This window comes from Anguilla rostrata, chromosome 17 (genome assembly GCF_018555375.3).
Source record: "Anguilla rostrata isolate EN2019 chromosome 17, ASM1855537v3, whole genome shotgun sequence".
In the NCBI taxonomy this organism is placed as follows: Eukaryota; Metazoa; Chordata; class Actinopteri; order Anguilliformes; family Anguillidae; genus Anguilla; species Anguilla rostrata.
The window spans coordinates 13350221-13373777 of NC_057949.1; the positions used below are offsets into that span (position 1 = coordinate 13350221).

General features: G+C 44.6%; 1 protein-coding gene across 1 annotated transcript; it reads left to right on the forward strand.

The window, feature by feature from the left end:
- The first annotated feature begins 107 nt into the window (after positions 1–107).
- Positions 108–23114, forward strand: tmem184a (transmembrane protein 184a). The gene is made up of 9 exons (XM_064314793.1): positions 108–680; positions 2195–2431; positions 7719–7884; positions 10008–10098; positions 12269–12344; positions 13823–13914; positions 14363–14532; positions 15218–15415; positions 21443–23114. Exons 2-9 carry the CDS (start codon positions 2216–2218, stop codon positions 21667–21669), a joined length of 1236 nt encoding a protein of 411 aa, XP_064170863.1. The 5' UTR covers positions 108–680; positions 2195–2215; the 3' UTR covers positions 21670–23114.
- The last annotated feature ends 443 nt before the right edge of the window (positions 23115–23557 follow it).

A 23557-nucleotide genomic window follows, 5' to 3' on the forward strand; every position in this document is an offset into this window, starting at 1 on the left:
TTGTTGTAGCACAATTACGCAGGAAGAATAAAGGCACTGCGTGTACTGTACACACCTGAAAGCATGTCGTTCACTTGTAATCTGCTGGTAGCCACTGTCACGTGACGAGGACCATAGGTAGTCACATGGTATGAGTTTCTAGTTGCTTGTTTTGCACCTGTTGCCGGTATTCGCGACCAAGTGAAGTAAGGATATTTCGGAGTGAATTTAAAAGCGCTTTTGTTTTTTTTTGCGGTAGCCTGCCTGATTAAAACATTCTCTTCACTGATTACATAAAATGAATCGGATTCAGCGTGGAGGTAGCCCTCCCGAGGTTACCGGCTAAACAAGGAAGCGTTAATTTGGCATTGTCAACTCCACAGTGATGAGGAAGCCATTCCACCTATGGCACCTGTGTCACACTTAACGCTTGTGGTTTAATCCGGTTTCAACTTTGCAAATGTGTAATTTTAGGGACTGTATAATTTAGAATATTTACTTATGTTTTGGATAGTTAAGAGAGCAACAGGTTTGTATACTTCCTGACTGGAAGTAGCTCAATAGCAAGCGAATGCTTTTCCAATCGATTTGATCGCCTGGTAATAAAACAAAGGCGTCGCTACCATCGAGAACGCAAGTGTCAAAGAAAACACACGGAACTGACACTGATACCGAAGTGTATCCATTCTCTGATTTCGAAGGTAAGTTCACAGCATACTGATATTTCCCAATAGAGACGGCGATGTTTTTGTGGATGAATTTAACAAACCATTTCTGTCGTGTTTTAACAATTGTGTCGTCGCAGTAGTTACAGCGTTATTTTGTTCGGAAATAGCTATACTACATGCAATTGTAGCTACTTGAGTACGTGGCTTCAGGTGGCTTTCAGGTGTGAAAAAATCACACCCTCTGCTTTACATTCAGCAACAAGTATTTCCATTGCAAATTAAACTGTTTTTTTTCATCTTGATCACCCACATTCCAGTGTACGTTCATCGGTTAAAAAAATAAATAAATAAAAAAAAAATACAGGCAACTTTTTACTCAAACTTTTTTTTTTTTTTTTTTTAAGGTATTCGAAACTTGTGTGCTCCGTTCAGGGATAAAATGTCTGATACGATAGCTGAAGGAAGAACTCTCAGAACCAGGGCTGGCCCATTGAATTTGACCCATTGAATTTGACCATTTGGCTTTGCTAACTGACTAATGATCTGTGTAAATAAGACATGAATTAGTGGAGCTTGAGATCAATTTCCTTGTATGCTGTTGAACCGAAACCTCCATCTGTCGTACGGAATGTTCCACACCGACTTTACTGTCACACATAGGCCAACGTGGATCATAACTGAATATTTCACCAGATTACACGGAATGATATTGGGGGTTTTTCCACCCGCGAGACTTCACAATGAACAAGATAAATCTACACTATCTTACCCGCCAAACTTTCTGTCATTTTAACAGATGCTCTTAACCAGACTGACTTACACAGATTGCATTTTTACATGCAATCAATTAATGCTGCTTGGTATTCCAGAAGCAATTCAGGTTAAGTGCCTAGCTCCAAGGTACAATGGCTTTACACCAGCTGGAGTTACGAACCCATCCCCCTAATCATAATGCGTTATACTTTCTTTAACAAGGCAATAAACCATAATACCGGATGTAGTCACCCCATCTGTTTAGCTTTGCCAGGTTTTTTTCCCCCAACACTTTACTTTTAGTTTGGCTTGAGTGTTGGTTGCTGTGTGCAATGTGCAACAGTTTCTGCATCACCACACATCCTGGTAGTGCATGGTGTGTGAAGGAAGGAAAGAAAGAGAGAACAAACAGCCATTAGTGCAATTTACTGTCATTTCAGGTTAGGAAATACAGCATTAGTCACCAGCAGTAAAAATAGCCAAGAGCTTCTTGGCTTAACGTAGTAATGCAAGTATTAGAAAATGAAATCATGGCCATTTATTTGTTTGTGTGCTGCAAGTGCACACCATATAAATGGCTTTCATAAAGCTAATTTATAAGCCTGGGGAAGCTGTGCGGTTTAATTTTTATTCATCAGCAAATAAACAAAGGTGCCCTTTTTTTACCATTCGGTAGTTGTCTTTATATTGCTTAACCCTTATTGCACCAAGGGACATTATCTGAGCTCTATTATATTATGCTTAGCAAATGCGTTTGTGCAATTTCTTCTCTAATAAGATTTTATCCTTTTTAGACGAATACGTTTTCTGAGGCCATGGAAAACAGCACCATGTCGGTGGGTGCCAAAACGATGGCTGAGAGTTCCGCGGGTCCGCTGCAGCTCCTCAACAAAACTGGCGTTAAGAACATGACGGTGCTCGTGTCAGGGAACACGACCCTCACAGAGGACCAGCTCTTCCTGAACACCACGGCCGCCCAAGTTCTGTCGGGCATCTTCGTCTGGTCGGCGCTCCTGATGACCTGCCACCAGGTTAGCTCCGCCCAGTCCGGCGCCCTTTTTACGACCAATCGAAACAGACCCTGATTTAAGTGCTTGATATATATAACAGATTTGATGTGCAGAGGGTTGTGGTGTCTTCTCCTCCTGCTGGGGTCTACTGTCAGAAGCTTATAGAGGTGGGGTTCAAAAGCACCGACATGTTACTTGGAGGTTTCAAAATGGCCACGGGACTGAACTAGACATGTGATTTCAGAATATTCGTTAACGTAGCATGTTTTCAGAATGAACATCCTTGGACTGTTTTCTATATAACAGAACATTCCGGCAGTTGAGTAATTTGCTGTGCCGAACTGTAGTTAGTAGACAAGTGAAATAAGATGATTAAGGTTTATTAATGTCAAATAATTAAGACTTGAATTGGACACCTAATGGGTTGGGTGGACACCCTTTTCTTTGGGCCCTAGCACTAACTGGTAGGAATCTGGGGCTTTCAGATGACGTTTTCCATAATGAGCTTCATTGCTCATTGTGTTCAAAGCTGTGGGTGTGACTCATCACTACGCAGATAAATACAGGTTAGTAGTGAAACGCAGCAGAACGGGCAGAATTCTGGCAGCAAAGCTGCATTCTAGCAAATCTCTGCAATTCCGGAAGGGCGGAACGAGGGGCCGGACAGGCGTGGGGTAACACCAGTGCCGGCGTTACTGCCCTTGCCACGGTCCACCCGTGCCCGAGGGCAGCCACGCCCGACGGCTCGGAGTTTTAATCTGTGCCCCCCCGCCCAGCTTACTGTGGGAGTGATTTACCGCTTGCCTTCACTGCGCGCACTTCCCCAGGGACGCTAGGCCGCGGTCAACAGCGGCACGGTCTGGATTACTTTCCGGGGCTTTCCGCACACGTTTTTTTCACACTAACAAAAAGTCCCTTGGCTGAACGTAGCAGTTAAAGGCCCTCTTGCATACCCTTCCCTCTGTCAAACTGCGCGTGGAATTTGGACAGAAACCAGGCCAGGTTTGAACCTGCGAGTGGTTTCTACATTTCATTTCTGCCTGAACCATCATGGTTTGTCCTGTTTATGTACAGGATCATCTTTTACTGGCTGAACAACATTAAATCACCTTCACTAAAGGGAAATATGACTGAGTGTCATTAGCCTGATTAGAATGCGATTGGGAACATTATTTATTCGAGGCCTGCTGTCGATACTTTACTGTTAGTGCCACCGTGCCAAACCCTTTGAAATATTTCTGAGGGCATCCAACCTACTTTTCGCTTGGTGAAATTAATAAGAGGATCTATATATATTTTTGGTCCCCATATGATGCCTCTAAATGGTAGGGTTTGTCAGCAATTAATGCAGCTATTACTACTGCAGTTTCTAATGGACAATTGTTTTTATCTAATTGATAGAAACTTCTCTATTTTTTTTTTTTTAACCATAGTTAATTGAATAGGAAATACGAAGGGAGAAACTGCTTTGTGACCATGAAAACACACCTTCTTCTGAGAACTGCATGCTTGCTTTTATCTATCCATGGTGATCACAGTTTGAAAAAATGCGTGTCTAAATATGTCTCATGACTGTGGCCACATTCAGAATAGTTTTGCGAGACTCGAACAGCACTGTCAAGTTCTTGTTTTGTAAGTGTCAGATCATCTCAATGTTCCCTGTAGTAAAAAAAAAAAAAAAAAACAAACTCCTTTGGCACGTGCTCATAAAAATGAGATTTTGGATCAGGTGCGAAACAAGATCGCCCGCCGACATTTACTGTAGCTGCGCCAATATAGTTGAGCAGAGTTGCCCCTCTCCCTTCCATAAAATCGCTCTGTTCAAATTGGCTGGAGCTCCATCGCTACAGCAGGTAAACAAAGCAAGTGCCAGCATAGTAATGAGCGTGCCATAACCTTCAACAGAGGACTCTTTGTGTCTATCAAATTATCTCTTTCCCCTTTAGCACTCGCTGCAGATAATGGGGAGAGAGATTTCATATACTCCACGCCATTGCGCCCGTTTTGAACCGAGCTGTGGCCCGCGGGTCGTTTTATTGTTTAATAAGAAGCCGCGCAGTCCATCCCGGCAAATAATAACGTGCCTGCGATCGGTGGTTTTTGTTTTGGGGAAATATATTCCTTCGTCGCGTCCGTTCGGAGAACCCTACTTGTCAGATCGAAAAGCCGGTGCGCTCTCGTCGGAGTTCCGTGTTAATTCGTTAGTCAGGACGATTGTACTAAGTAGCGCTAATGCTGGTGATTATGCTGAACGCTTGTCCAGTGGGCTGCAGCTACGGGGTCAGCTGAGGCAAGCCAATGCAAATCCCGTGGAGATTATGCGCCCTTCAGAGTGGTTTTGCCTGTTCTTTTGCATCCTCTGTTTTGCCCCCGGTAGACTGCGGGAGAATTACGCTGATCTCACGTGTCATGTCTGACAATTGAGGTAATTTAAGATTACCTCGCTTTATATAGTACAGAGAGGCCTCTGCCCCAGGCTGTGGAATCGGAGATGGTTTCACCAGAGAAGATGCTTGCTTTCTTTGTTTAGACGGCGTATAGCATTCAGAATGTAGCACAGAAGGTGTAAATGTTGGGTGACATCAGTGGTCCAGTGTAGTATAATGGCTTGGGAACCTGGGCTTGTAACCCAAGGGTTGCAAGCAGGGCTGCAGCTATGAACTGGATAAACATATTTTGGGGGGGGCGGGGTGGGGGGGGGGGACAAAATATACTGGGGAGGAGGCTACCAGCAAATTAAAAACAGTTACACCCTGTATCCTGGGCTCGGGCTCGGGCCCGGGATAGAGTGTCTCAGTATTCTCCCCTATCTGCGACTCTGGTTGCAGGTTCGATTCCTGGGTTGGGCACTGCTGTTTTGCCCTTGAGCAAGATACTCAGTCAAAATAGCTTCAGTTTGTATCCTGCTGTACAAATGGATACTCTGTAAAAAGTTGTAATAGTGTAGTGTAAATCACTCCAGATAAGATTGTCTGCTATATGCCAGTACTGTAAAGTAAATGTAATGCAAAGTCCCAGCCCTGGACCTGGAGATCCACAGGGTTTTCTGGTTTCCATCATTCCTCATTGACTGATGAATTAAAGCAGTTAATGACAGTTACTTCACCTCACATGGTTTCTTGGGTTTTAATTAGTTGCTGATTTTAATGTGAAAATAGAGATGAAAATAGAGAAAGCAATGTCAGGCATGTTTTCATAAATTTTGCAAGATGCTGGTATAACACCATTTTAAAATGTTGGTAATGTGGTAGTACCAGTACACCAATCAACCTTAATTGGCAGCTCCTACCAGAACACAGGGGCTGGACTCTTCCCCCCCCGTCCTCCTCCATTCTAAGTGCAGTATTCTAGACAGGAGGCTTCAGTCTGTCATAGCCCAGGCTGCCCAGACAGGCGTCCCACAGCAGTTACAGGCGAAGGTTATTCTGCTTATTAGTTTAATAAATAAACTCTCAAGCTACTGTCGGGAGACTCATTTGGAGTCGGTCCAGCACTCCGTCCGCGAGCTGCGGTGTGGAGGTTTTGCCCACCGCCGTCAGGGTGTCTGAACGGCATGCTGGGACACCGGAGGACCCGGACCCTTCTGTCACACGGGGGGGAAACGGGGCCGCCCCCGGCATCGCTTTTCAAGATTGGCAGATACATCACCGCGGAGCCGTAATGCCCGCTCGATCACCCCTTCATTTCGATCCGGATGGGACCGCGGGGAAAGCCAGGGCCCCCGGAGACGGCGTCCGCCCTCGAAATAGCCAGTAGTGGAACGCACCGCCCGCCCTCGTCCCGTTGCTAACGATATGAAAAAAGAAGGCTGAGGTCGAGTGATTTCGGTTCCAGGGCTCCGCTCCAGAGCCTTAATGTGAGATTTATTTACCATCAAAGCCATAATTTATGTGCAAGAAAAGCATCGACCCCTCTGCCAGGTTATTGCTTGAATTCCCAATGAGTAAAACTGCAGTGCTTATATAAATGGGTCCTAGAGCCACTTCACACTCAGTATACTGATGGCTTCTTTGCCTTAAAGGGCTCAATGGCAAACAGAAATATTTTTTTAAAACAGAAACTTTTTGTGTTTAGTGTAGTGTGGACTTTATCGAACAGACTGTATGTGAAATGCAATTTGGCAATTTATTGTAAAAAAAATGGCCTCCCCTGTAAAATTGTTTGCTGGGCATTGTATTGCACTCGAGTTCCGAAGCCCTGTTAGCGATAATAGCTGGCTGATAGCCGGCTGTTGCAATGATATCAGTCCGCTCTTTCATTGACAGCGTTGTGACTGATCCTCAGTCAAGTTCACCTTGAGCTTTATGTCAACAGTACAGGAAAACATTCCCCTGGCCTCCTCAGTCAGCCGAACCTACAAGTTTAACTTTCCTCCTACCCAAACTTACTTTACATTTTTCAGTTAAATTTCTGGTTTCTTTCTGAATCATGTCTTTTGGGCTCTTTTGGCTGCCCAACCCTATTCCCGGAGCTCTACTTGTAGATTTTCGTTTCAGCCCTAATTTGGCACATGTGATTCTACTACTTTGCAGCTCAACTAGATCCTTGGGTGTTGAATGAGGGGTGTGCTGTGTTAGGGTGGGACTGAAATCCTACATAAACAGGGTTGGGCAGCCCTGCCCTAAAGGGTACTTTAGTTTTCCCACATTTTTCCCCAGCCAGGTTTCTCCTTTTCCTTCTGCAACAAGGCCTCCGGATTTCTGGCTTGCGGCTTGGACAGCAGCCTTGTCCAGATAACGTCACGGTCGGTGATGTAGAGGTTATACTGACAGGAGCCTTCTTTACAGGCTAACTTTAGTCACTCCCTTTTCTTTGCAATATGCTGTTGCTAAAACAGCTCGTCTGGTTACACCATAGCATGGTGCACCCAGGGCTGTTTAATGCAGGATGAAGAAAGCACGTGTTTGGGCACAGTCCCTCAAGGGGTTTTCACATGCACGCTCTCAGGAGAACGTAACCATCTAGTTCAAGAGTTATTCGTCAGGAAGAATGGTTCAATCTGGAAGATTTCACACTCTTTACACCTACCATAGAGGGTTCCATGAGGAACTAGAAGGGGTTCCCTTACAGAGACAAGCCAAATAACCATTTTTTACTGTACTGTAATGTGACATTATTTGTGGTGTACATTGCTTCAGTCCAGGCTAAAGGGAAACAATAGAGTAGCTTTCTCTGACAGAAATCAGGAGGGTCCAAAGTAGGATCCTGAGGTGACCCTCAGGTCTCAGTTGTTGGAGTACAAGCGTTGCATCTTTGATCGAGGCCTCACTTCTGCGTTTCCCTGTTTCTCCTCCTTGTGCTCCCCCAGATCTACGTGCACCTGCGATCTTACACCATCCCAAATGAGCAGCGCTACATCATCCGCATCCTGTTCATCGTGCCCATCTACGCCTTCGACTCCTGGCTCAGCCTGCTGTTCATCAGCAACGACCAGTACTACGTCTACTTCGACTCCGTACGGGACTGCTATGAAGGTATGCAAGCCCCCCCGCCGAGCCCCGTCTGATGCCTTCGCAGGGACAGATTCCGCTTAGCCCTGCCCATTCAGATCCACAACTATGCTGACTGCGGGCAAAGAACCCGGAGCCATTCAGTTTAACCACAGCGCCATGTTGTGCCTATCTCCTTAGTAAAACATTTAAGTAAGGTTTACTCTTACAAAATTCTCCCACATCACTCATGCAACAAACATATACGGCTGTACATAGGAAAATCTGCATTAATACATTGAATTTGAGGAAATTCATGCTAGTGTATTGTAATTTCTGCTTGATAATCTATTTTATAGAGTTTATTCAGATCTATCGCACAGACCGAAGCAGCAATAATTGGTATGCTATGCTCTACACACATATATATATATATATATATATGAGTTATATTTTTAACATTGATAGAACACATTTTAAATATACATATCAAAACAGCCTTCTGTTGTTTCGTTGTTGTTTATATGAAAAAAAATACTTCTGGCATAGTAGCAAATTATAACGGTGCCCAGAGAGATATTGACCGTGTTATGAAGGAAGTAATTGCATTGAGAGTTGGGGTGGGGGGTGGAAATGCTTTTCTCTGTTAAATGCGTGACTGGGCTTTGCAGTCGACCATTTCCCTTTGTTTTGATGGTAATAGTAGGTCGAGGCAAGCGTGAGCAGGTTTTGTTTGTAGCACAGTAAAACAAGCGGCTCGGAGGAACTGGCCCGACCTGTTCCATCGCTCCCGTCTGGTTAATACGCATGATAAGGGAGACGACACAGTGGCTGGTGTTGTCGTACCGTGTTACAGCTGCCTGGGTGTGGCTCCGACCTCTCTCCCTCCTTTCTGGGTTTCCAGCTCATCCGCTCCGTCACTATTAGTAACTGGGACCGTGTTCAGTCAACAAATTTGTTAAAACGACAGGTTAATTTCCCTGGTCATTGCGCAATTTCATAAGCAACACAAATTCGGAGTAATCAGGACTGATAATGATTTGGCATTTGTATCATTGCGTTCCTAGTCATAAATATTATAATTAGGCAATTTGCACTACAGATTATTACTTCTGTTCATCTTTTGTTTAATTATTTAGATGTTCTATTAAGATGATATAGCTCTGCTTTTTTCAGTTACACTACGCGGCCACAGTAATCGCACGCAGGCTAATATGGAACGTGTTCAGTGAACCATATTGAGGTGAACCCATACACAGACGGATTAAACGCAATTCGAAATGGATAGCAGTGGAATCGTGAAAATCCTGACGCATTATTTACGCGCACGGCCGTGGAGAATTTTTGAGCGGCGTGACAGGCCCGCTCCCGTTACATCTTTCCAAAGCGAAACTTTCCAACTTTAATAAGTTCCGCGGAACATAATAGCATACGGTGAAGATGAACAGCGCGCGCCGGCCGGCTTCCTTTGAGACTCGGCGCTAGATTGCCAGTTGACAGCCTTCGTTTTCGATTTACATAAACCCACTTGAAATGGTAACCAAGGATTATAGGGGATTTTCAAACCGGAGAGAGATCTGAACCTCGCCAGCTCTGGCGCATCGTACCAGGAAATCTGATGGTCAGAATGCATCGAGAATGCAGGACCTTATTTTGTGGGATGCATACGGCTGCTGAAGATATGAAGCGGTTGGTTTGTCACTCTAAGAAAAAAAAAACTTTTTTTTTCTCCAAATTAAGTCATGGGTATTTAGACCCATGGATTTTGAGATTTCAGGAGGAATATTAGTGTCTATTTGAAAATGAACCCTGCAGGGGTGTTTAATTAGACCATATTGCTGATTTATAAATGGTTGTCCACACAAACACTTTCCTGAGTTTTATTTTCTCATGGAACCATCCCATTTTCACATAGTGTCTTATCAATGCAGTGCAGCTCAAAAATAAGTATTGTTATTTCAGGAAATAGTTTTTCTTCTCAGAAAAAAAATTGCCACAGTAGCAGAATACACAATGAATTATGTCAATATTCATTGTCCATGCCCTACCAGTTGTATCCAACCATAAATTCCTCATTTTAGGCCCATTTTATTTTTCACTGAGCTGTCCTTTTGAGTCGTGAACCTGCTCTCACGTTGTAATTGTCTTGTGCATTTTCCATTTTGCAGCGTTTGTCATTTACAACTTCCTGAGCCTGTCCTTCGAGTACCTCGGAGGGGAGAGCAGCATCATGACAGAAATCCGGGGCAAGCCCATTCAGTGAGTGTCCCCATTGCGCCGTCAAACAATGGAAACGCATTGCCCCTCCCTCAGGGCGACTCCACACCGGGGTTTTAGTTGGGCTTCTTTGTAGATATGCACTTCCTGATCTTTGTAACTTTCCCCCATTTTGAAAGCCCATTCTTTATAAAGGTGTCTACCGTCATGACTTCCAATGATTAAGACTCGCTTTGTGGACCATACGCCGGTAATTGTTTTTCAGGTTTAGCTCGCACATCTTTTTTCTCACATCTAAGAATGTGAGCCCGATCACTAACGCGTTTTGGGACCGCGCTCTTTGAATGACCTTTTCTATGGCATTAGCTGTCAGAAGGCTATTTGTTACCTTTCACATCTTTCTTGTGCTCGGTGGGCTATAAAAAAAAAAGCCTGCCAAAGTTACAAAATGGCAAATTGTAAATTATTAACTGCTAGCCATAAGGGGCTTGCACAGAGAGCCTCATTATGGCTGTCGTTCTCTTTCTAAGATAAAGCATGACTCATGCACTGTCAGCGGTCTAATCCCTGAAGGTTTGTCCAATCCAGAGATTCCAACCCGTGTTCTGAAGAGCCACTGGGTCTTTTTGTCTTTCGGTGTCGTTCAGCACTTAAATTACCAAATTAAAGCAGTCGATTAGTCTGTTAACACACCTGTTTCTTGCATCTCTGAATTGTTTAGATTTTTTGGGCCTAAAATCAGATTTGGTGTGATTTTGAGGTGAAAACCCCTGGTCTCTAAAATGGTAATTCAGCAAAGGCTCTTCCTTAGAAGAACTGGTTGGGTATAAATTATACGTAAGACGTATACGTAAGTTACTTGATTATTCTTCAAAAAAAAAAGTTTAATACAGGTAGGAACTATTTTCTGAAGTGCATACAACTCATTTGTTCAAATAAAGATGTACGTGGTACAATATAAAAATATTTATTTATTTTTATATTTAGATATTTATGTTATTAATACAAATCTGCTTATATTCATGGGTTTAATGTCACTGTACAAACTGTTTTGAAGTACCTTGACCGTATTTTCTTGTTTGAGACCACAAACCCCCAAATGCCATTCACCTGCCATTGTAAAGTCAGCAAGTTGCCAGAAACTTCTGTAAATACGTAAAATATTATTCATCGTGCAAAAAAAAAAAAAACAGTCTGGGCAAATGAAAAACAAACACTGAAACTAAAAAAAATGCATAGATATATATTTTTTTAATTCCAGAAAGTGTTGAAAACAATCCATTTAACACTGATGTGAATACAAAGTGAACATAACATAATATAATGACGAGAACAGCCCAACAATTCTCACCATTTTCCTGACTAAATTAGCGCTCTGATTACCTATAGACTAGATAGCATCTAACACCGTATCAAGCCTGCACCCCGCTTTGGTCCAATGAGGTGACAGCTGTGTTTTGTCTGTCTCCTATCATTGGCAAAAATAGTGCCAATGGCCTCTGCCGAATTACCTGCTTATTGGATATTAACTGCCAAATGTCTCATTCATGTGATCTAGGTGTTTCAATGTATTTGTCCAACTCCTCATTAGTAGAATTTTTTTTGTTTTCATTATTTTGCAAGCCAGCCACACGATGCCAGTGGCTGTCAGCATGTTCTTTCTCCGTTCCACTTCAGAAAGCATCCCAAAAATCTTGGGGCTTCTCATTTACTCTACAGTTTTGGAGGCGATGCTAACACAAGGTCACTTTACATAAATTACTCCACGAGGGAGACGTCTGGCTGCAGTCAGTTAAGGAAGCTCATATCAAAAGTGGCTAATGACTATCCTGCTGTTGAACGCAAACTGCGAGTGTCAAACGTTTTGAACCGTAACCGGTCAAACTGTGCGTGGGCTTTTCAGTTTCGGTCATTGGCAGCTTTCCAGTCAGTGGTACAAGGCATGTCTGAAATTGTGTATCAGCGATGCAGTCTGTAATCTCTGTTTTGTTTGCTTTGATATGTACTACCGTTACAAAACAGAAACGGGCCAGGGAAGGTCTGGTGGCTATCACCTGCTTTAGCCCTTCAGTTAGGGGCCGAGTTAGTACAAATATCCCAGCAAGCCCTGTGGCTCTACAGGACCAGGGTTGCAGATTCCCTGGGTCGGAGCTGTAAATAAAAGTGTTCAAAAACATAACCTCTCCAAATATTTATTTTGTTTTTTTTTAAGGTCGAGCTGGCTGTATGGTACCTGCTGTTTGGCTGGGTGCAGTTACTCGATCGGCTTTCTGCGATTCTGCAAACAGGTTGGTTTCCATTTTCTTTCTTACTACCCAGAACCATTAGAGGGTGGTCTTTTTTTTTTTTTTTTGGAAAGCATTAACACAAACAAGGCAGGGTTGTAAAGATGTTTTATTTCTGGATAGCTAATTCACATTAATGCTAATGGAAAATGATTTTTCCCTTTTCCTTTATGACAGGAAAGGGACAGCTGTTAGTTATCTTGCAGCTATCGGTTATCTTTAGAAAACGAAGCTGTGGAAACACACTGTGCCGTATGACGCAGTCCCCTCAGCCGTTAAGCGGCTCTCAAACCGCGTTAGGCTTTACGGCGGCCTCCTCGTGTGACGAACACAGAAATCGCACGCCGCGAGAGCGTCGAGCCGCCAGGAAATGAATAGTCGATGGAAGCGGGAACGGATAGACGCGCCTCCAGGTGACCTATCTGTTCACGTCAGCGCAGCTTCATTTACGCGTGGGCTTTTGGGGCCGAGCAGCTTGATAAGTTCTGAAGAATAAATGCCGCGCTCTCCAGTTCAGTTTTTCTCAGTAGGGTTATTGGCAGCTCGAAATGGTGGCGCTTCATTTGAAAATTATGTTTACGTTCTCTTTACTCATTTGTCTTTTGACACATACACAGACAATTTGAAGTTTAAATAGCATTTAGACGAGTTTGTTCTAATTTCTTCAACTGGGATAGATGTACGTAATGTGGAACTTAATGCTTAAAAAGATCTCTGTTGGTAAGTTCATCTGTTCACCGATAACATGGACCAAAAAAAAAAAAAAACGACAAATATTTTAATATTAAATATTTTCTATAATCAAGATATCCGACTCCTGTCGTGGGAAAATCTGCCAGGTGATGTGTTTTGCGTCACCGTGGGAACCACACCCGCTCGCAGTGTAAGAGCGCCACATAGCAGAGTCGGGTGTGTTTCGGATGCATGACGTGGCCAATCAGATAATCGCTGTTTACGATTTTTTTTAACCTTACAACATTAGGAGGACTAAAAAAAGTACAACACCGATGAATTGGTGTGAAGTTCCTCGAAGTCTGAAGCATTCAGACATTGGGGAAGTACACAGTTTAGGCAGTAGTAGAAATTCTGTTCAGCTAATTGCTGGCAAATTATTCTTATTTTTGTCCACCAGCTATTGCTAGTATACATCAATGGAAGAGTAATCGAGCCCGCGTGTCTACAATCCAACAAATACTTTAATGAACTGACCCCTGTTGCAAAGGAAAATACATAAAGCTGGCCTTTCAGATGGCATAGCCTGTATGGATTGTCTGGGGAAAAAAAAAAAAGGAGTATTCACTGGGATGAATGTTCACAGTTTATCGTGATAAGTTGTATCAATTTAGATTGTAAAAGCAATACACAGTTTCGTCCATGTAACCACAAACAATTTTTTTGGAAAACTTCCCGTGGCGAGAGAACTCTCCTGTCTGAATCGCGCGGCCTGCCTGCTGATGCTTTCTTTTCTCATTTGTGTCTAGGCCACTCTTCAGTTCTGTGTGGTGAAACCCATCATGGCCATCATCACCATCCTTTTACAGGCCTTCGGGAAGTACCACGATGGAGACTTCAAGTGAGGGTCACATTTCACATTCTGATTTGCTTGTAGCTACATTTTTGATAAATACAAGAGTCATGCACTCAATAAATCTTGCCATGGTTGCAGTTATTACATGGGTGTTGGGCTCTTGTTGAGCTGCTAATTAGTGAGTCAAGTGTGCCAAATTGTGGTTGAAATGAAAACCTACAGGATGGTAAATCTCCCGGAACTGGGTTGGTTACCACTGCTTTAAATGTTACTTTTGGCATTGCATAATTTTTCTTTTAACATTGCCTTTTATTTGTCTGTCTTTCAAACACACTGTGTATGTGTATTATTATTATTATTGGTTTGCCTATGGTACTCTCTGGCATATATGCAGTAGGACTGAGCAGAGGCCAGGGTGACGTATATAAATTTGACCGGTTGAGCGTATCTTTATCGGAGTCTGACCCCCCCCCCCCCCCCCGTGTCCCTCCAGTCCCACGGGCGGATACCTCTACATCACCATCGTCTACAACTTCTCTGTCAGCATGGCGCTCTACGCACTCTTCCTCTTCTACTTCGCCACCAGCGACCTGCTGCGGCCCTTCGAACCCGTGCTCAAGTTCCTCACCATCAAATCCGTGATCTTCCTCTCCTTCTGGCAAGGTGAGATGGCCTTCCTCACTTAGAACGGGAGGACGGCTCATGCTCAAAATAACAACTCTTTCTTCCTGCAGTATTCTTAGTGAAGGCAGGGATCAGACCAGGGATCTGAAACCCAAATCCTGGAGGACCCCTGTGTCTACAGAATTTTGATGTGCTCCCACAATTGAATGCTGAATTTAAGCATTTGATTGGCTAAAGAATCTGCATACCTTGTTTTTAAGGCATGAATTGGCTGCTGATTGAAAGGAAATCTCAAAAATCAAGAGAGGCCGCGGCCCCCCAGGACTGTAGTTTGAGACCCCTACATTAGACGAAGCAAAGCAGATGTTTGACGTTTGAGCCGTCGTCAGTGGGAAAAATCACTGACAATTTATTTTACTATTTTAACATTGTTGCTGCTCATCTTGTTTAACATTTATATACATTTTTTTAAAGTGATATCTGTCATGAATCCGCAGTTTTTTTTTAAATTATCAAAATGTATCATTGGGTTTCAATAACTTATCTCCAGTCAAAATAGGTCCTCAGCCCACATGTACATACACACACATGCAGACGCACACCATCAAGGTTAACCATGGCTTCCATAAGCTGAGCTGGGACGGTTAGCGGTTTCCCTCCTCAGTGAGTATGTGAGTGTTGCGATGCGGTGTTGAGCGTGTGGTGTTCGCCCCCCCCCCCGTAGGCATGGTTCTGGCCATCCTGGAGCGCTGCGGCGTCATCCCGGAGGCCCTGGTGATCGACGGGTACGAGGTGGGCGCCGGCACGGTGGCGGCCGGCTGGCAGAACTTCATCACCTGCATCGAGATGTTCTTCGCCGCCATCGCCCTCCGCTACGCCTTCACCTGCACGGTGTACCAGGAGAAGAAGGCCGAAACGCCAGGTACGTCCTCGTCTTCGGGCGACTGAGGAGCAGGATCTGTTCTAACGGCATGATGTGTTAGCCTGGGCTGTTTGCCGTGGGTGGCTCACCTCGTTAAGACGTAGTTCTAATGTATACATCTCTAGTTCCATCTAGGTCCATCCTTTCCACTGAAACTGCCACGTACAGCATATGTAGGAGATTACCTTGAGTTTTCAACAAGTTTGCATTGAGGAAATTCATTTTAATGAATTTGTTTCTGAACTCTTAAAAAGGGACAGAACACAGGCAGTCTGTGCATAGAATACATATGGAAAGTATTTGTTTCTAGGATGCAGGTAGGAAAGATGTAAGTAAAGTGCTGAAGAGCAAAAGCTCATTTTCTGAATAGGTTATTGATGACGCGAGAGGGCAGCTTAGCTCACCCTCATGGAAACGTTTGAAGTCCCGTTTTGAAAGTAGTTCAGATCGCCGCAACTTTTTATTTTATTCTTTCCGACGGGCGAAAGGAGAGCAGGTGCCCTTTCTTCTCCGTCCAAAGACCATCCATGAGGTCAGCATGGATACACCACCACTGAATTTCTATATCATCATCTCCGCTTCCCAGAGGAAGCCGCCCAGGAAGAAAGCCGTCCGCCACTCCCGCGGGGGATGAGGGTGACTTTTTTTTTTTGGTTGAGAGGACTGTTCCAGGGCACCTTGTGGCTAGATGAATTGGTTTTCACTTTTTTTTATTCTCCCCCCCCCCCACTGGCACGAAACCGGAATATATAAAGTTAGGGGAGCAATCTTCTGATATCAGCACTTTTTTTTTTTGCATAAAAAGTAGACAAAAGAAAAGCGGGGGTTACAGTAACAGTAGTAAATCCCACCGCTCAAAAAAATCAATCATTCCGGAACATTCTTTCCGGAGTCCCGCAGCGGCCGCCGCGTGCTTCGAGACAAAAGGACGGCGAAACAAAAAGGCGGGAAAGGAAGAGCGTCGCTACGCGCCGGCGGCGAGCGGAGCGGTTCTCATCCTCGTCTCCTTTGGCCGCTGACGCTCGCCGCTTCCTCTTCCAAACGCGGTCTCTCGACAGAAGGTTCGCTTTCTGGAAGTTTCCGTAGGCAGGGCTCGCTTCGCCAGCGGATTCAGTATAGCGTAATTCGGTTGGATGCCGAAATGAATTCAAAATATTGTAATAAAGGGGTCGTTTTAACATTACATTAGAGGCATTTAACATGCTTTAAACTAGTTTGCAGTGATTCGCTTGTTTATGGTCATTCAATAAGTCAAAACGTAAGTCCAAAATAAGTGCAATCTTGCAAGTCAGAAAGTGAGATTAATTGTATGATATTAGAATCAAAACTGTACAGCTGAGTCATTATTCACGGTGAGACATGTGGTGCAGTCTTTAGCCGACTCTTGAGTTGCGTAGGAGTCCGGGTTCGACCCCACCGCAATGGCGCCTCTGAGCTGCGATCTATCACCCTCTCCTCTCTCTACCCGTCTCAATAAAGCAAATCAAAAATCACCATGATAGGAGAGGACGGGCCGTCTGCTCTCTTAAAGAAAAGCAGTCTGTTAAGGGCTTAAATCCGCAGCAGTGCCGCGGTCCGTACGGATGAATCGGGCCTCGAATGCGAATGGACCGGCTCGGACGCGTCCTTTGCGGGTCACGTGACCCGCTCCATCAATTCGCTTCGGCCTCCTCGTGCTAATTTCCCTCGGCTCTCGTATAAAGGAAGAAGAAGAAGAAATAAAACCCCCGGAGTAAATCAGAGATTCGGGGTGACGTGTGACGCACAGGGAGTTCGCCAAGGGGCTCGGCTCCGCACGCAAAGACCCGGGAGAGCCTCGCGGCTCCTTCGCTCTCTGGAAGTCTCTCCCTTTTTACATGGGGGAAAACGGGGGAGGGGAGGACGGGGCTCGAGCGCAGGAAACTTGTTCAGCCCAGGAAATGCGGAGGCCGTGCGGTTCTAAGCCCCGGTTACCGAAGGCGCCCCCCCCCCCAGCGGTTCTTTTGAAGCCCCTGGCATATGTGTAGCTGTGAGAAGCTCGCCCAGGCAGGCTTAGGAACATCTTAAGACACCCCCCCCCCCCCCCCACACACACACACACATGCTCCATAACATGGGTGGGCCCTGGGCCCTGCAGTCTCTTACCGTCAAAATATACAGACGTTTCTTCAGGTCTACTCTCGTGCACATGACACAATGTCTTTGCTTAGTCAATTCAATTCAATTCAATTCAAAGAGCTTTATTGGCATGGAAGTAATGAAACGATATTTCCAAAGCTGTAGAGTTGATATACATGAATAGAATAAAATTTAACGTTTTATTGGTTAAGATAGTGAGAGGTAAGGGTACGTTATTTACAGTTATCCAGACTCCCTTGCTCTGCAACATGCCAAGACTTATCTTGCCACAAAAGGGGCAGTTTGGTCATCTGTCTTACAGGGGCTCAGTCTGGCTCAGTTTGCCGGAGCTGGGGGAGGTTTGCTGGCCGGACGGGCACTTTGCAGAGGGTTGCGAGAGCGAGATGGAGCGGGCCGTCTCTTCCGGCTCTTTCCCCACCTCCATCCACTCTCTAGTCCATCAACGGCGCGAGCTTGGCGCTAACGAAAAAGGCTTTTCCGCGGCAGGCCAGGAAGCGTTCGCGGGAATAATCGCCGAAGATTTCGCGATGCGCGTCCGCTGCTTAAACATGCCCGGGACTCCCCAGGCTGGCGGGGCTTATCGAATCGCCTCCGTCTCCCCGTTCCCTCCCATTGTCCTCCTACCCGAGGATGTTTCTGCTTTTCTATGCCTTCATAAATGAAAGGAACCTAGCCTCACTTCCCTCAGGCCGAAAGGCACACGATGTCGGGTTTCATTACGAAAACATGCTGAGGAACAGAGTAGGAGAGAATTCAGTGATGATGGAATTGTAATGTCTTGTAATTTTGTCATTGTGCACAAGCTGAGGGGAAGAAGCCAAATCCTTATTGGTAGTGCTTGTATCTCTGATACAGTGTTGCTGGGTTTATGGGTCACCAGTGCAGGCTAGCTCACATGTGGCCCGTCCTCAGGGGGTCATGTGTGATGGGTCTCAGGGGAGCTTTCCCTCATGCCTGAACACGCCAGCATCAAGCTTAACGCCCAGCTCCCAGTAAAGGTTCTACTCTGAGAAGGACTCCCTGACACGTGCTAACGTGCTAGCACTTCCTTGCTGATTTTAATATGCAAGCTATACCGAACGTGCTACTGTGAGGATGACTGCACTACACGGCAGTACCACATTCAGTTGTTTTTTTCCACCCTCCGGGGATATGTGCACGATATTGACATATGTCAGATTTGCATGTGGATGTAGTTGCGTGTCGGTTAAGCCAACAAATGGGTGACTCTGATCTACAAAACAGTTACAAACTCTTTGTACTGTGGAAGCTTATCCGTGCCAGAATTTAAATGAAAATGCAAATCAGCAATTACATTTCGCTTCCGTTCGACGTGTGCAGAAACCATAGCACAATTCAAATGAAAATGCATAAGCCCGCTTTGCGTTTTCATTTTCAAGTTAACGTACGTACGTTCTGACAATTAAAAAATTTAGACAGACCTCTGAACTCAAGGTCATGATTAGAAATGTGAGTTTTTGAGTATAATGATCATGCATCGGCAGCTAGGTAGGTAAGGCGTCTTAAGTCTTGACAGGTTGTGTGTGCTATCGTTTATATTCATTCTTCAGTTCTCTTCCTTTTTTCAGCCCGTCTCCTCTGAAGGCTTTGTTGTCGGCAACGCCTCGATCCTTCACCTCAGTCTCGCTGTCCGAGCTCTTGTCCTTCCTGCTGACTTTATACTGCAGTTGCAGTTCTGGTCGCTCTGTGTCATCTCCTCTCTCTAACCATTCCTGCGAACAATCGCTTCTGCACGTCCCCGCCTCGAAGTCAGGCTTCAGCTTGGGCCTGGCACTCGCGCGATAACCGTTCAAAGTTTCATTCAAAGAGAGGGAACACAATGAATGGCAATTCTCTCTGTCTAAGCACATTTTCTACCAGCGGGGTGGGGGGGGGGGAAGGCTTGGGGACCTCTTAGTCTTGGAGCCAAAAAAAAAAAAAAACGAACATTCTTCATTTCGGAAAGAAAGGAAAAAAGAAAACAAAAGAGACGGAGTGTTCATTGTACCTACTGCTCCGCGGAGATAGCGCCGTTTGCGTCCGGGAGCCCGCCCGGCCCGGCCCGGGCGAAGCGGACTGTAAAACGAGTCGCGCGTCTTCACCGCGGGCCACTCCCGACCGACGCCGCGGAGCGCCGAGTCGGAACGCCGTCGAACAGCTTTTCCGTTTTTATTTTCGCGCCGGGGGACTCGCCAAAAAGGTTCCCGCTCGCCGTCGTGAAATATTTTGTTTAGCTTCGACGTCTTCCCGCGGCGCTCCCCAGCGTTTGCTTAGCGGCCGTTAGCGGGGATGAGATATTAAGCCCCGGCGTGTCACCGCGTTAAAGCGCGGGCCGCAGAGGCGCTGGGTCTTCATTAAGGGGTCTCTCCGTCCTTTCCTGAGCGTTCCCGCTAAGCGCTCTGTCCCTGTTAGCGTTTAACATTGCCCCCGGGCAGCGAGGAGGAGGAGCGCGGCACTGGCACGGAGGGGCGTGGCACTCGGTTAAGAACAGGGACGGGTGTTCAAACCAAAGCCCACACTGCCGCCTGCAGTCTCCGCACTGTGCACTGACACATTATTTTATACACACAACAAATACACTCTAAGACAAATGCAATATATTGTAAATATTCAGAAAATATAACGTATATATTTCACAGCATGTTTTTTTTATTTTTTCAATACGTGAAATTGGCAGTCATCAATATTTCAGTTTTTTTTGTTACAATATCTGAAAACTGCAATAATTTGTATGTTTTCCAATATTTTGTGAAGTGGTGGAGTATTTTACAATGCTGATAATTGTTCTATTTTATTTGTATAAATTGCAACATATTCCAGTTCCCTAAGGGCTAGACATGAGGTATACAGTCACGTGTTGTCATGAGGTCATATTGTTGCCTGCAACAACTCTAACTCTTTCCTGGGGCTACCATGGTTTATGCTGGGTTTCCTTCCAAATGCAACTGCAATCCTAGCATTTTAACAAGCTGTAAGCTTTTCTTCATTAGGTGCTTTTCATGTTTAGAGAGATTATTTACCCTCTTAAGTCACATTGGCTATGTCAGAAATGGCTATGCGTGCCATAAAGAAATAAAGTCCCTCGTTCTATATTTTTTTAAATGACATACAGAGGGGTATGTATCTTTTACCTGATCAAATTAAAGACTGAGGTTAAACACTGGGCTCCAAACAGAAAAAAGTCATGGCCACAAAAAACGAATTAGGTGTTTATTAGAAATGCTTCATTATCAAACACAAAGCAAATGATGAGGAGTCAAACCTACATTGTATTAAGTTTAAGGAAAAATAATGAAAGAACTTAACTGTGTTCAGCAACCTAATTAGGAGCCTACTGGTTGACCTCTTAAATTTGATCAGTTGTAAATATTTCTGCCTCCTTTCATGTAATTGTTTGCAATGTTGCACAATAAACACAAAGTGAAAATTAGGCTTTTATTCTTCATGGCACCTCTAATTATGACATAATGTGGCGTAAGAGGGTAATAATCCCTCTAATCATGCTAAGCACCTAAATAAGAAGTGGTTCTACGAAAAACAGTTGAATTGCTAAAATTCAGAGATTGCAACAGTGGTTGGAACGAAAACCAGCAAACAGAGTGGTACCCCAGGAGCAAGTGAGAGCCACTGGCTTACTGAATGAGCTGTCTGCACATTAAGCTTACATTGCTAGCATGTTGGACAGATTGATGCAGCGCCCCATGCCCGCTAGTGATAGCTACAAAGTGTTGTGAGTAAAACTAAGTTGAATAGGCTTAATAGAGTCAAACTGCTGGTCTTAAAAAATGCTATGATATATTTTATTGCAACGTATTGGAATATATCCCATTTCCAGCAAAGTGAAAATTCAGATTTCGCCAGCTTAAAGAACAAACGAACGATAAACGTTTTTTGTCTGTCTCTACGCAGACAACAATGCTCCAATGCAGAGCATCTCCAGTGGGCTGAAGGAGACCATTAACCCCAACGACATGGTCCAGGACGCCATCCACAACTTCTCCCCCGCCTACCAGCAGTACACCCAGCAGTCCACGCAGGAAGTGGTCCAGCCCAACCAGAACGGCACGGTGGGATTCGTAGGCGGCGGCAAGAAGAACGACAAGGTCATGCTCATCACCTCCGACGACGAGTTCTAGGGGTCGCCGGGACGGTCCGCGGCCTCAGCCAGAGAAACGTCCACGTCGGCACTTGCGCGGACGTCTGTCGTCTGCTCCTCCGTTACTGAATTTCACCTGCTCCTTAACGTCTATCTCGGGCCTTCACCAATCAGCATCCTATTCAGCACCTGTCTGTTAGAGTGCAGTCACCACCTGGTCTTAAGTTGGGTCTGAAAAACGGAAACGCTAGCTTATATTTCTTTCTCAGAAAGAAGCGCAGAACGCTCAAATTTGTTGGGTCGAATTTGTTTTCATCCTTCAATTTATTGCATGTAATATGGGGACTGGCACCAAACGCCAGAGAGCTGTGAACAAGAGAATCGGGTCAGTTTTTCCCTTCTGATATATTGTGAAACGTGGATGAAACTTAGGCGAATAAACACACAAGTAACAGTGGCTGGGCGACGTGGGGAATCGGGAACACCTCTGGGTGTTAAAACGTTACTTTAGCAGGCTTTTCCGAGACCCCTGACGAACAGTTGTTCCCAGAGACCACGCGCTAACGAGTTAACAAGATGGAGACTGACAGCTGCCTATGAACTGAAACTCGGAGCAGTTTAGTTGCTTCATGGTGTTGACTATTCCACATCTGCGTCCTCTCACGACATTGGAATTTGTGTATCGCGTTACTGAATTGTGTATTGTGGGGACGCGTGGCGATGGAACTTCCTTGCGAAGCGTCTGTTTTAGTAATTATGTTGCAGTATCAGATATGGGTGGAGACTACAAGCTAAATCTCTCATATGTTGATTTGTTTTTCTGACTGTGCTACTGAAAACATGTGTAATTAACTTCATCTTGTTTTGACGATAATGCCCTTTCCTTGTTTAACTGCTGTCCTATTTCATACAGAGAAAAAAAAAACCTAATTTGCATTTGAGCTTTGTACACCTGACGATTTACTAAACTATCTTGTTTTGTCTCAGTTTGAAAGACGCTTATTGTTGTGCGTTCTCACAAGCTTTTGTTTCATTTACTCGCTTAGTTAATTGTTTCTTTACTCGTTCAATTGTTCATTTGTAATTGCTTTACATGTCATTCGTTCATGGTTCACACACTAAGAATGTTTCAGTTTGCGCACTGTAAATTAATGTAAATATGACTTTTCTTTATTTGAACCAATGTAAAATATTGTATATAGGGGCTGCTCAGAGACACTCATTTGGAATCGGCATATGCAGGAATGGATAAGAAACGTTCACTTTACCCGTGTTTTTATACTAAAGATATTTTTGAGTATACCGTGTTATTAGCGACTTGAAATACTCATCTACAAGTTAATGGATCCAGATTAGATTCTCTTTTCTATCTATCTATCAAGATGAACCATTTATGGAATTTGTCATTTGTCTTAAGTTTCTTTTTTCCAAGTGAATGCATCAGTTCTGATTTCAAATCCAAATAAAGATGTCGGTTTCCTTTAATCGTTTAAACCCACTCCTTTTCTCATTTGTTAATGAGTTTAAAATTGTGCAGAGGATAATGTTTGAGCCAGGGATCTGTTCTACTCTCAAAAATCCTGGAGATTGATGGGTTTGTGTTTGTTCACTGTTACTGGGCAACAGATCAGAGCAGCCGGTTATACAGTCAAATTGTCTCACCGGGACCCTGTTTCACAAAGCAGGATTACTGAGTGAGCTGGATAACTGCTCTGAGTAAAACCCAGAACCCTCCCAGATCTGGAACATGGACTGAAGTAAAAGGAGTTCCGGGTTTTACTCAGCACAGTTATCCAGCTAACTCGGTGATCCTGCTATGTGAAACAACCTCCTGGGTTTCCTGGGTCTGAATTGATTACTGACTTCAAGGTGAAACCAGAGACCAGCTGACCACATAGCTCTCCTGGCCCAAGTTTGCTACTGCAGTA

What these genes read in the sequence shown, in the direction of transcription:
- tmem184a (XM_064314793.1), top strand. Translation starts at nt 2,216, where the DNA reads ATGGAAAACAGCACCATGTCGGTGGGTGCCAAAACGATGGCTGAGAGT. An exon ending in ATCCGGGGCAAGCCCATTCA is followed by an intron (nt 10,099 to 12,268) that starts GTGAGTGTCCCC and finishes TTTTTTTTTAAG; the next exon opens with GTCGAGCTGGCTGTATGGTA. An exon ending in TTCTGCGATTCTGCAAACAG is followed by an intron (nt 12,345 to 13,822) that starts GTTGGTTTCCAT and finishes ATTTGTGTCTAG; the next exon opens with GCCACTCTTCAGTTCTGTGT.